This window comes from Sus scrofa, chromosome 11, assembly GCF_000003025.6.
Source record: "Sus scrofa isolate TJ Tabasco breed Duroc chromosome 11, Sscrofa11.1, whole genome shotgun sequence".
In the NCBI taxonomy this organism is placed as follows: Eukaryota; Metazoa; Chordata; class Mammalia; order Artiodactyla; family Suidae; genus Sus; species Sus scrofa.
The window spans coordinates 65,361,236-65,375,309 of record NC_010453.5 but is presented as its reverse complement, the minus strand read 5'-3'; the positions used below and the strand labels follow the sequence as shown (position 1 = coordinate 65,375,309).

At 38.6% G+C, this 14,074-nt stretch overlaps 1 protein-coding gene across 3 annotated transcripts in view; it reads left to right on the top strand.

Annotated features, from left to right (window-relative positions):
* Positions 1 to 14,074, top strand: part of UGGT2 (UDP-glucose glycoprotein glucosyltransferase 2) — a 169,584-nt gene that overhangs the window by 101,482 nt on the left and 54,028 nt on the right. For all 3 annotated transcript variants that reach the window (XM_021065792.1, XM_021065791.1, XM_021065793.1), the window contains 3 exons: positions 287 to 411; positions 7,114 to 7,209; positions 12,790 to 12,892. In XM_021065792.1, the coding sequence (XP_020921451.1) occupies positions 287 to 411; positions 7,114 to 7,209; positions 12,790 to 12,892 (324 nt within the window). The remainder of the gene's footprint in view (positions 1 to 286; positions 412 to 7,113; positions 7,210 to 12,789; positions 12,893 to 14,074) is intronic.

Below are 14,074 nucleotides of genomic sequence, written 5' to 3'. Positions count from 1 at the left end.
CATGGATCAAACCTGTGACTTGAGACACAGTAGTGACCATGCTGGATCCTTCACTCACTGAGCCACCAGGGAACTCTAGTACCTCTACAAATATTATTTGAAATATCAAAGTGAGGAAATATTTATGTCTTCTATGTTTCGCAGTGGATTTAGTAAATGGTGGGATTAATAGCCACTATCTGTTAAATCAGTTTTTGCTTAAAGAAATATCTATTTGATAAGAAAATACTTCCCAAGTTGATGTCTTATAGAAGAAACCCAGTAATTCAATTGCTTTTATTTTAAGTTCTTAGGACCTTTAGATGATAATTTCTATGCAGAAGATTTTTACTTATTGGAAAAGATAACAGCTACTAATTTAATAGATGCAATTGAAGACATTGTTGAAACTACGGAAATCGACTCAGAGGAGTAAGTATTTAAAAATTAATTTAATTAAAAATTTAAAAATTAAAAATTAAGAGCAGTTATTTTATAGGCTTTCATATTTTGCATCTGATTTTTTCTAAGATTAGAAAATGTTTCAGATACAAACACAAGATATAATAAAAGACATGTAGAAAATACAAAGAAATAGTAAAGGATATCTGTATGCGCACCACCACCGAACTGTAGATGTTACTGTTTTATTTTCCTTGGACCTGACTCTCTTTGTTCCTTACTCACTTGCCCCATTCTCCTCCCTTCCCAAGAGGTCACCATTTTCCTAAATGTTGTGTGTATAATTCCCATATCTGTGTTTATACTTTTACTTCACATGTAAATATCCATTGTATTTAAAGCCTTGGCTTTTTTTTATTAAAGTATGGTTGATTTACTATACTTTTTAAGAAACACTTTTGTTCAATTTCTGTTGTCTAGCAAAGTAACCCAGTCACACATATATGTACATTCTTAATTTTTTTCATGCTGTCTTCCATCATCTTCCATATCAAGAGATTGGACGTAGTACCCATTGTTTATCCATTCCATATGTAACAGTATGCATCTGCTAACCCCAACTCCCTGTCCATCCAGCTCCCTCTACTCTCCCCCCGGCAACCACAAGGCTGCTCTCCATGATTGTGATATGTTTCTGTTTTGTAGATAGCCTTGTTTGTGCCATATTTTAGATTCCACATAGAAGTGATATCATATGGTATTTGTCTTTCTCTTTCTGACTTACTTCACTTAGTATGAGAATGTCTAGTTGCATCCATGTTTCTGCAAATGGCACTATTTTGTCCTTTTTTATGGCTGAGGGGTATTACATTGTACATGTGTACTACATCTTAATCCATTCATCTGTTTATGGACATTTAGATTGTTTTCATGTCTTGGCTATTAGTGCCAAGTGCAGTTAGTGTTGCAGTGGACATAGGGGTGCATGTATCTTTTTAACTTTCATTAGTTTTGTCCGGATATATGCCCAGGAGTGGGATTGTTGAATCATATGGCAGTTCTATATTTAGTTTTCTGAGGAACCTCCATACTGTTCTCCAGAGTGGTTGTACCAATTTACATTCCCACCAACAGTGTTAGGAGGGTGCCCTTTTCTTCACACCCTCTCTAGCATTTGTTATTTGTTGACTTGTTAAGGATAGCCAATCTGACCAGTGTGAAGTGGTACCTCATTGTAGTTTTAACTTGCATTTCTCTAATTATTAGTGATGTTGAGCATTTTTTCATGTGCCTGCTGGCTAACTGTACATCTTCTTTGGAGAAATGTCTTTTTAGGTCTTTTGCCCATTTTTTGATTGGGTTTTTTGGGGGTTTTTGGTTGTATGAATTATTTGTATATTTTGGAGATTAAGCCCTTGTTGGTTGCATTGATTTGCAAATACTTTCTCTCATTCTGTAGGTTGTCTTTTTCTTGTGTTTGTGGTTTATTTTGTTGTGCAAAACCTCCAAGTTTGGTTAGGTCCCATTTGTATAAATATCATTTGAGTATAACTGTTCCGTTGTGTCATTTGGGATCTCTGTAGCCTTCTTGATTTTCTGTCTCAAAGACCTGTCTATTGATGTGAGATCCGTTAGCATCTCCTACTGTTACTGTATTTCCTTCCATTAGTCTCTCCTTTTATGTCTGTTAGTATTTGTTTTATGCATTTGGGGGTTCCTATATTGGGGGCATATATATTGACCAGTGTAATATCCTCTTCTTGAATTGATCTTTTATCTTGAATAGTGTCCTTCTTCATCTTTCTTTATGGCCTTTGTTTCAAAGTCTGTTTTGTCCGATATGATTATTGCAGCTCTATCCTTCTTATCATTTCCATCCACATGAAATATCTTTTTCTGTTCCCTCACTTGCAGTCTCATGTGTCCTTTGCCCTAAGGTGGGTCTCTTTTAGGCAGCATATTTCAGGCCTTTGTTTTTTTATGCAGTCTGCCACTCTGTGTCTTTTGATTGGAGCATTCAGCCCATTGACATTTAAGGTAATTATTGATACATCTGTATTTATTTCCATTTTAAACCTCTTTTCCAGTTTTTTTCTGTTTCTTCTTTGTTCCTTTCTCTTTTTTTGGTTTGATGATTTCCTTTTATGCTTGTGTCCTCTTCAGTTTTTGTGAATCTCTTGGTCGTTTTTTTTGTTTGTTTTTTGACTTGTGGTTTCCCTGTTTTGTGAGTATTTTAACTTCTTCATATATCTGCTTGCTTTGGACTGATAGTCATATAGACTCAAACACTAAAAAAAGAGTCTAGATTTTCTTATTGTCCTTCCCCACATTTTATTATTTCGATGTCCTTTTTTACATCTTCATGTTTATCCTTTTGCTGATCTGTGTGTTTATCACCACTTTCACAGATAGGTTTTTTTTTCCCCCTTTTTAATCTGTATACTGGTTTATTTAAGTGATTATTGTCCAGTTGTGATTTCTTCCATCCTATATCTTCTTATTTCTTTCCTATTTGGAGGAAACCTTTCAATGTTTCTTTTAAGGTAGATTTAGTATTGCTGTATTTTTTTTAGTTTTTGCTTGTCTGAGTAATTCTTTATTTCTCCTTCTATTTTAAATGATAATGTTGCTGGATAGACTATTCCAAGTTGGAAATGACTCCTTTTAGAATTTTGACTATATGTTGCCATTCCCTTCTGGCCTACAGTATTTCTGTAGAGAAAGCAGCTATTAACCTTATGGGGATTCCCTCGTAAGTACTCTTTTTTTTTTTTTCTTGCTGCCTTTAGAATCCTCTCCTTATCTTTAACTTTTGCCATTTGTATTATAATGTGTTTTGCTGTAGATTTGTTTGGGTTCATCTTGTCAGGAACTCTTTTTGCTTTCTGTATCTGGATATCTGTTTCCTTCTTTAGATTTGGGGTGTTTTCAGCCATAATTTCTTCAGATATATTTTCAATACCCCTTTCTCTTTCTTCTCCTGAGATTCCTATTATGCATAAATTGGCCTGCTTTATATTGTCATATAGATCTCTTATATTGCTTTATTTTTTTCTTCATTTGGTTTCTGTCTGCTGTCCAGATTGGATGACTTCCATTGCTCTCTGTCTTCCAAGTCACTTATTTGTTCCTCTGTGTTATTCATTCTGCTATTCATTGCCTTTAGCTTAGCTTTTGTCTGGGCAAATGAATTTTCCAATTTTTATTGCCTCCTCCTTATAGTTTCTAGTTCCTTTTTCAGTACTCTGCATTACTCTTGAGATCCGCTATTAATTCCTTCAGTATTTTCATTACCTTCTTTTTGAACGCAGTGTCTGTTAGATGAAGAGGTCCTTTTCATTCTTTGCTCCTTCAGGGGAATTCTCCTGTTAACTGGGAATGGTTCCTGTGCTTCTTCATTTTGCTCGTATTTTTCTTACTTTGTGAGTTCAGGGGAAACAATTATTTACTGTAGTCTTGGAGGGCTATATATGGGAGCATCCCTGGGTAGCATGTCTAGGTTTATTATTTTTTTGGTGTGAGGGCTGCTTTTGGTTTGGATACTTGCTGTCTGTGTGTGTGAAGGCCATTATCCTCTTGTTAAGGGGATAATGTATGCAGGTGCACAGCTGGAGCGTGCTTCCAGGCACTTGGCAGTGGCAGTGACCCACAGGCAGGCAGGTTCGGTGGGCAGTACCTGGTTGCAGGACCCTCAACAGTGGCAGCGACCTCCAGAGAGGTGAAGATGGCACCCAGTCATATGCCCCTCAGCAGTGGCAACAGTTGGGAGCATTCCCAGGGAGGTGGGGCAAAAGTCGGTGCCTCATTAGAGGACTCTCTGCAGCAGTTTCAGTCCCCTGGGGTGGTGGGGGCAGCTGGCAGTGGCAGCTGCACTCATCTTTGGAGCCTGAGATGAGTGCAGCAGATTGCACCTGTCCCCATAGCCCACATAAGAGGTGCCCTGCCACCTGAGAGCCCACACACTCCTGCAGAGAAAGAAGTTCCTATAGCAGTCCCCCCCACACCTCATATTCCGCAGCAGTGGCGCCTCGCTTCTCTTACAAGCCCAGACCTTCCTCCCGCACTCCCTCGGCTGTGGCACCCACTCTCTCACCTCCTTGAGAACCCTAGTCTTCTCTCTGGGACTGACCTTCAAGGCCTAAGCCTCAGCACCCAGCCCCTGCCCGAGTGTTTCAGGCTGGGTGCACCCAGGGCCGTGGTATTGATGGGTCTCTGTGGCTCTCTCTGCTTTGTCGCCTCAGTTCATCTGTTGAGTTTTTCTTTGAGGCTTTGAGGTGCCTCTTTCTCGGTGGCTCTCCCACCAATCCAGGGCCCTTCCAGTGTTTGGATTTCTTTCCTCTTTCACACCTCCCTCTGAAGAGTGCTGGTCTTGTCCTGACTCCTTTTTCTCTCTTCTCTCTCTCTTCTTCCCTCTTTTGTCCTACCCAGTTATGTGGAGGTTTTCTTACCTTATTGAAAGTCTGAGGTCTTCTTCCGGCGTTCAGTAGAATCATGCAGCATTCTGTGTGAATCATTCAACGTGAATTTTTTTTTTTAATGAATTTTTGGGAGAACAAGAGCTCCACTTCCTACCTCTCCCTCTCCTCAGCCCCCCACAGTTATTTTGAAGTGGAATAAAACTAAAGAAAACTTTTAAAAACCATTGAAGTTAAAATTTTTAATTATGTAATTTAGGTCTAGCATATATTGAAAAGCATATAATTCAGTAATTTGTCATTTTTTATAAATATAATGGTAACATTTCATGTGAGATGTTGAGTCAAAAATATTACAGTGTTAAGTAGTTTACAGAATCTTAGCCACCTTAACACTGCATTTCAAGCAAAAACCACCAGAAGAACAAAATTAAAACGGTAAGCTCTAACATTGTCTCCTCTAATTGCCTTAAGTTGCTATATGCACATGAATAACGCTAAATGAGTTGTATTGTGATTAGATAAATAGTCACTTAAATCTGAACATATTTAAAGATATACATTCTAATCATGATTTTTCAAGAGTGAGTTAACCAGGAAGAACCCTCAATGCCAGAAACAGAATCCTTGGAACCATTACCCATAGGAGCCATAAGATCTGTTCCTCTTGGAGTTCCCATCGTGGCGCAGTGGTTAACGAATCCGACTAGGAACCATGAGGTTGCGGGTTTGATCCCAGGCCTTGCTCACTGGGTTAACGATCCGGCGTTGCCGTGAGCTGTGGTGTAGTTTGCAGATGCGGCTCGGATCCCGCGTTGCTGTGGCTCTGGCGTAGGCCAGGGGCTACAGCTCCGATTCAACTCCTAGCCTAGGAACCTCCATATGCCGCGGGAGCGGCCCAAAGAAATAGCAAAAAGACAAAAAAAAAAAAAAAAAAGATCTGTTCCTCTTGTGGAATGGTTACAGCTTGTCCTGTTCTGAGAGATAGCTCCAAGTCACAAGTCTCCACTGCTGAGTTTCTAGTGCCCCTTCCCCTCTCTAGTTCAAAGTATTTTTCAAAAAGAAAAAATTGACCTGGATAGCTGAATAGTCAGCAGAGATTCTAAGAAAAGTCTGGTGCCTCAAAGATTTTCCTTTTCTCATCTCCCTCTCCCCTCAGTACATAGCATGCAACTTAGGCAGTCAGCCCATTTGAAGAAGCATGGGGAGCATGTTTGATCATAAATATTTCCTCTGTTGCACCTATAATTTTACGTCTTAGAGACCGTGTAGCTAATAAACACCTTTAGGAAAGTTCAGGAGTTCCCGTCATGGCTCAGTAGTTAGTGAGCCCAAGTAGTATCCATGAGGATGCGGGTTCAGTCCCTGGCCTCTCTCAGTGGGTTAAGGATCTGGCTGTGTGGTTGCTGTGAGCTGTGGTGTATGTCACAGATGCGACTCAGATCCTGTGTGGCTGCGGCTGTGGTGTGAGCTGGCAGCTGTAGTGCCGATTCAAACCCTAGCCTAGGAACTTCCATATGCCGTGGGTGCGGCCCTAAAAAGACCAAAAAATAAAGAGACAAGAAAGTTTAGGAATAGATTATGGTTTTGGTTAATTCATTTATTTTATGTTTATTAAGTGGGCATTAAATGCAAGCTTGTGAAAGATATGGTAGGTATTACAAATAGAAAAAATATGCAGTTTACAAGATGTATAGTCCAGCAAAAGATATAGTAGAGAGATACTGACAGAGTTCTCAACGACTCTCAATCTAAGTTTTTTTTTTGTAAAATGAAGATACCTGTCTTTTCTCCCTCCCTCCCTCTTTCTTTCTTCCTTCCCCTGCCCTCCCGTCCCTTTCCCTCCCCTGCCTCGCCTCCTTCCCGTCCCCTCCCTTCCCCTTCCTTCCCCTTTCCCTTTTCAGACAAATTGCAACCACAGAAATCTGAGCTTCTTAAGTATATTAAAAATTCTTTGAAAGTAGATATCCTCTCATTTACTTTTTGTTCTTTTTTTTTCCTATGTGGGCCTCAACCCTTGGGTACATAACCAGCACTAAGCAAATATTGACTTAAATGATTCTCCATATTCTTATAGACCCTAGTGGGAACACTACTTTTGTGTTTAAATATCATACCAATGATAAAAAAAAGTAGAACAACCTAAAAGCAGTCATCTTACTTTGACAAATTTTTCAGGTTTGGAAGAAAGGGCATTTACTAGTTTGTCTGTTGGAGATAGTTTACATTACATTCTCTTTTCTCAGGACGTTGTGACATGTGATACAGACTTATCTTTTCCCCAAAAACTCATTCATTGTTTATTGTGTTTTTCCAGCTTGAGTGACCTTATTATGAAAATTGATGCCCTTGTTTCCTCTTTGCCTAACCATGCATCTCGGTATGATGTCACATTTCTTAAGGAGAATCACAGGTAAGAATGTATTTGTGCTGTGTTTTTTCTTTCACTGCATCTTATACTCTAAATGGTTACCATGTGTATTCATAATATAGCAAAAGTTGAAGTAGAATTAAAAGTTGCTGGAGATTAGGGAGTGAGATTACCCCCCCATGACTCAGCAGGTTAAGGACCGACATTGTCTCCCTGGGCATGTGGGTTCAATTCCTGGCCTCACTCAGTATGTTAAGCATTCAGTTTTGCCACAAGCTATGGTGTGGATCACAGATGCAGCTTGAATCCGGTGTTGCTGCGGCTGTGGCATAGGCCAGCAGTTTCAGCTCTGATTCAGCCCCTAGCCTGAGAACTTCCATATGCCACAGGTGTGGCTATAAAAAGAAGAAGAAAAAAAAAAGAATAAGAAAAAAGATCATTTGAAATTTTTGCAGTATAATGATTGTAAATAATAAGATCTTTATATTCTCAAGTGTATAAAAGGCTCAGTTACTGAAGATTGAAGAGTTCTTATTAATAACGTGTAGACAACTACAACAGCAGATCCCAAAATGTGTTCTATGGAACGTTATGGTAGAGATGTCGACAGATAGATTCTGAGGGGAAAACTGTTCTCTCGTCAAGTAAGCTTAGAGAATACCGCATCTTTTGGCGGGGGGGGGAGTAAGATTTTTTTCATTCTGCATCAACACATTGACCTTTATAAGATGTAGTTAGAACAAAACAAAAGTAAAGTTCATTTTTGGTTAACTCAACAGTTAACCAAATTTATTTATGGAACACTCTTTGTTAAAAACTCACTGTTTCAGGAAGCTCCCATTGTAAATCAGCGGGTTAAGAACCCAACTAGTATCCATGTCAATGCGGGTTCGATCCCTGGCCTCGCCCAGTGGGTTGAGGATCCAGCATTGCCGCAAGCTGCGGCATGGGTCACAAATGCAGCTTGGATCTGGCCTTGCTGTCGCTGTGGTGTAGGCCAACAGCTGCAACTCTGATTTGACACCTAGCCTGAGAACTTCCATACGCTGCAGTTGTGGTACTAAAAAGACAAAAAAAAAATGTATTATTTCATAAAAATTAGGCTTTTGAAGACAATCTTAAGAGAAATACTGTTTTAGAATAATAAACTAGTTTATAATTTCACCATATAATACTTTTGCTTTAAGATATTTAAAGTAAAATTCATCAAGCTCTATCTCTATACATAAAATTTTCTGTGTCCCAGAGGGAACCTTTTTTTAAAAATTAAGGAGTATTTAGGATAAAATAATCAATTAGACATTACATAACTAACTTTAGGCATGTTTATTATATGAACTTTTTCTAATCACTGTTCCTATAAAACTACATTGAGACAAATTACTTAAACGGCTGATATAAAATCGCTGACACTTCCTTCTAAGTTTTCTGGTTTTATGGTGGATTCAGTCTTATATTGCTTCTGTTTACCCATTCTTTAGCTGAAGAAAGTGTATCTTTTGACACATTTTGATATTATTCTTAGGGAAATGTTTTCACACATTTTGATATTATTCTTAGGGAAAATTACTTTCTAAAGAGAAATTTTCTAGTACTATTGAGAGGGAAGTTTTTAGTTTTTTCAGTTAACTAGACTGAGAGTCAATACTTTTAAGTATTTTAAACACACTTAATGGAGTACTCTTTACACACGTCTTTGATTTCTTAAATGCCAAATGCTAAGGATACTTTAACGCAAGTTATTCCCGACTGTCACTGTAAACATCAGTCACTATACTGTTGCATAGTTGTATTTAGGAATTTTGACATGTTTGGAACTATTAAATGTCTGAAGTGTTTGATCTACAAACACTTGAATTTTGTTGCAGTATCTGCTTTCTTTCTGTGTTTTCACATCAGTCAATATGTCCTGCTGCTTTTAATTAAGACTTATTTTATATAGAGGGAAGGATATGGTGCCATTTTGTGACAGTGGTTTACAGTTCTCCAATTTTTTTCCATTTATTTCTGGGGCATTGTTACAAATATTTATAAATGGACATGTAGTATACGTGTATTGGGTACATCTGTATTTATACAACAATACATATTCATCTAATGCCTGCCCTTTTTTAACATGCCACGTCAGTAATGTGCCATTTTCGGGATTTGTGTGTATAATTTAGGCATTTAACTTTTGTTTTCCAAGTGTTTTCACATGTTGGTATGATATATATATCTAGATAAACTTTGGTTATATGACGTAGCATGAGCTTTCTTGTCAAAAAAAAAAAAAAAGTGTTTGGATCCCATTCTACCACTTTACCAGCTATGTGACCTCTCTTATCCTCACTTTCTTAGTCTATAAATATAGGTGATGGAGTTCCCGTCATGGCGCAGTGGTTAACGAATCCACTAGGAACCATGAGGTTTCAGGTTCGATCCCTGGCCATGCTCAGTGGGTTAAGGATCCGGCATTGCTGTGAGCTGTGGTGTAAGTTGCAGACACGGCTGGGATCCCACGTTGGTGTGGCTGTGGTGTAGGCCTACAGCTACCACTCCGATTGAACCCCTAGCCTGGGAACCTCCATATGCCATGAGAGCGGCCCAAGAAAATGCCAAAAAGACAAATAAATAAATAAATAAAATATAGGTGATGATCCCTACCCTTACAGAGGTTTTATGAGAGTCAGGCCTACTGTTTTGATATAGTAGATATTTAAAGCAGTGTAGCTATTATGTGTAATTTGTTACACAAATAATGAAGTACTTTCCACAACTTGGAAATAAGATAAATAAGATTGAACTTGAAAGTTAAAATCAGCTCACATTGATCCGGAAGAAATGTAAAAACCTACCTTAAATGTAGTATCTGGGCCAGCAGGACTTAATGATAGTCTGATTGAAGATCTTAATTTATTGAAGAAACAGTGACTCTGTTGGAAGTCTAGGAAAAGTAGAGAGAAACACATTAGCAAAGCTGGGCTGTGTAGGCAGGGTCAGTCAGAGCAGTAGAATCACTGTTATATGTGTATGTAGATATAATGCACTCATACATACATACATAAGTTCTAGATCTGCACAATCTCCATGTACCTGTAAACACACATGCATGTATGGGGTATATGTGTGCATTTGTACATGGGGAGTGTATAGATAAGAATTTGTATGTGCATGTATGAGTGAATGAGTTGTTAGAGGATTTGACCTTATACAGTTGTGGGAACTGGTTAGGCAGTCTCTGTAAGGCTGCTGACTGAGGACGCTGGAACTTGAAGTTCACAGGGCTGGCAATCAGGAAGAGAGGTAGTTGTAAAGAGGGAACATCTAGAGCAAACTAGAACCCCACATTTATGGACTGAAACCTGTCTCACTTCGTGTTCCTCTGACCTGGGTACACAGTGTGTGTCCTACAGAAGATGGGAGCATTCTGTCACAAAGCTAAACACACATACAGCCGAGGAGTCAGAGAGTAGAGGGGGCGGTCTCAGGGAAGGTAGAACAGGGGCCTTGCGCCGACAGCATAAGCAGAGCAGTAGCAAAGTATTTGAGCTGGACAATGGCTGCTGCCCCCTGCCCTCCAAACACCCTGAGAATCTCTCTGTGGCCGGCTCACCAGAGACGTGAAGAAGGAAAACATCCTTTAGCCTCGCCAACTCTTGTAGGCACTCGACGATGGGAACTATGGAATTCTGATTCATAGAACCTCGCAGAAATGGCAGTAGTCTGGGGTAAAAAACGTAAGAGTAGCAATAAACAGACACCTACTTTAGCCATAGTAATGCCTCACAGAGCATTCAGGAAACAAGCAGTTTTTTACTAGTGCTACAAGTATGAGAGTAATTTATACAGTTTTCACTCCGATAACTAAAGGAATTAACCATTGGAGTCTCTGTAATTTAAAACATCTGATTTGTAGCCCTTATTTCTAGCCAAAATTATCCCCTGGGATCTGTTGTGTCTGATTCTACCACTTCTATTTTAATATAAGTCAGTCATATCAACTACATGTAAAATAAGATATCTTTCATGTCATGTCAGGGACCCACATTTGAAGGAATTTTACATTAGCTTTTATTTGATTGCTGAGAAATTAATTTTTCCACTGTAAAAAGTCTAGATATTTATGGTCTTTCGGTGCCAAAGAAGACTAATATCTTGTAATCTTACAGAGGTATGTTTTGATATGGTAATCTTTTCATTTTGTAATATGTAAAACATTTCATGCATGCATGTCAAAAAAATTGACTTCCTATATTATTACAGTGTTAAAATAGTAATTCAATTGGACCATTCTGTACTTTTAATTAAATATATACTTTAAACTTTTCATCGTGTTAAATACAGAATTGATTATCTCCTGCTGGCCTTTTCTGTGCTTTTAATGATTTTCCCAACATTTTCCTTTACAGATTAGTCCATCTTCTGACTTAGAACTTAGATCAGTGAAAGAGGGGCGGAGATGTGGAGAGGCTGACTGGGGTGAAAATAATATAAATTTGGTTCAACTTTCTTGTTATAATATGTTGGGATTTTTTAAATACTAAATTTGATAAACCCTGGATAGTTAACTTACCCTTCTCAAATCTGAGAAAATATATTCAACAAATGCAAAAGCATCTTCATTTCATTTTTTACCTTGTAGGATCCCTAAGAATTTGAGGGGCTTAAATTATCAGTTTTTTCACTATAACAGTATTGTTCTTTGGATAGTTTTTTAAAATCATTCATTCATAAAATATTTCATTGTCTCTAATTCTTTGCAGTTTTCTTATTTATTTAGTCATTTTGTCTCTTTCTGGCCATACCCATGGCATATGGAGGTTCCCAGGCTAGGGGTCAAATCGGAGCTGTAGCTGCTGGCATATACCGCAGCCATAGCAATGCAGGATCCTAGGCAAGTCTGCAACCTACACCACAGCTCACAACAACACCAGATCCTTAACCTACTGAGTGAGGCCAGGGTTTGAACCTGCATCCTCATGGATGCTAATCAGATTCATTTCTGTTGAGCCATGATGGTAACTCCAGTTTTCTAATTTAATGAACACAAACTTTTGAATTTGTATTTTCTTCTGTGAAATAACCAGGATTTTTTTATGTAGTGAGAAATAAAGTGGTTTGTAAGAATGTATATAGCTACGATTGATTAATTAGGCGATTGAAAAAAACTTAACTGATCATCTTTTTTTCAAAGTTTTATTGAAGTATAGGTAATTTATAAGATTGTGATCATTTCTGCTATAAAACATAGTGATTCAGTTACACATGTACACACATCCATTCTCTCTGATTCCTTTCCCACATACATTATCACAGAATATTGCGTAGAGTTCTCTGTGCTATACATTCAGGTCCCTCTTGGCCAATTGTTCCATATACCTCAGTGTGCGTCCCAAACCTCCAGTCCACTCCCTACCCCTAACCTGTTCCCTTTGGTAACCGTAAGTTTTTCAAAGTCTGTGAGTCTGTTTCTGTTCTGCAAATAAGTGCATTTTTATCTTTTTTTTTTAAGATTCCACATGTAGGTGATGTCATATGTCTTTTGTCTTTCACTGTCTAACTTCACTTAGTATGATGATCTCTGGGTCCATCCATGTTGCTGCAAGTGGTATTATTTCATCTTTGTTTTAATTTTTCTAGCATTATAAAGATAAATTCTCAGGAGGAGGATATGGTCTTTGATGTCATTGCTATTGTTGACCCATTGACAAGAGAAGCACAGAAGATGGCACAGTTACTGATTGTAAGACAATATTATAGTTTATTATGTATTTTATATGTATTTATTATATGGTTATACACTACCTTTATTACTTTTATTTTAAAATTTATAATCTTTTCAGGTCTATTTTGCAGTACAATCAAATGTTTGCTCTTGATGATTTTATACAACATTTCAAATAGATGGTCATATTTTAATGTAGAAAATGAAATGTTAGAGCTGTGCCTGGGGTGTGATGGCAATACCAGGGTTAACTCTTAATGTGGATGCAATTGTTGCCCCCATCACAGCAAAATTCATATGTTAAAGCCCTGACCCCCAGTGTGACTGTGTTTGGAAACATGACCTTGAGGAGGTAATTAAGGTTAAATGAAGTCTTACAGGTTGGGCTGTAACCCAGGCTTAAACGAAGAAGAGAAGGAGAGAGTTCTTTCCTCATGCACATGTGAATACATGACGGTGGAAGAGCCATCTGTGAGGCAGGAAGAGAGCCCTCTCCAGAAACTGAATGTGCCAGCACTCTGACCTGAAAGGGAGAAATTTCTCTTGTTCAAGCCACTTGGGCTGTGGTGTTTTGGTACCACAGCCTGAGCTAATACAAGTATCTTCCCACCTACATCTTTCTTGTTCCAGCTGTGGTGAATGGCTCCCGGAGAAGCTGATGGTTAAGCTTAGTTAGTATAATAAATGTAAAGTATAATAACATTAGCCATGGAAGCTAGGGACATGAAAGTTAGATGCAGTAGGTTTGGCCACGGTAACAAAGGCCAAAGTAATAGTAGTACCTTCAAGTCTGAAGTTTATTTCTGTCCTCTCACCATCTAGTGCAGGCCGCCTGAACTTGCTAAGGCAGGTGCACAGTGTGAGGGCCCCAGGCACCTTCCGCATGGTTGTTCAGCCATCCTCATGAAGCACAGCAGTGCAAGATCACAGCACAGCCTCTGTATTTCTGCAGCAGTAGAGGGAGAACAAGGGCACCACCCCAACTTGTTCCATCCAGTCACATCCCACTGACCAGAATGTAGCCAGCCAGCTGGCTCCCGCGAGTCTCGGGGCAGGTGGACACTATGTAAACCTGAAGATTCTTTTGCTAAGAAAGAAGAGAATGAAAATTAGGAGGCAGCATGTTTAGAAAGCACATTATGTGGCTTATCCTTGTACTGAAAATTTTAAAGGTTCAAATTGTGATGCAGCTTTGAGTAG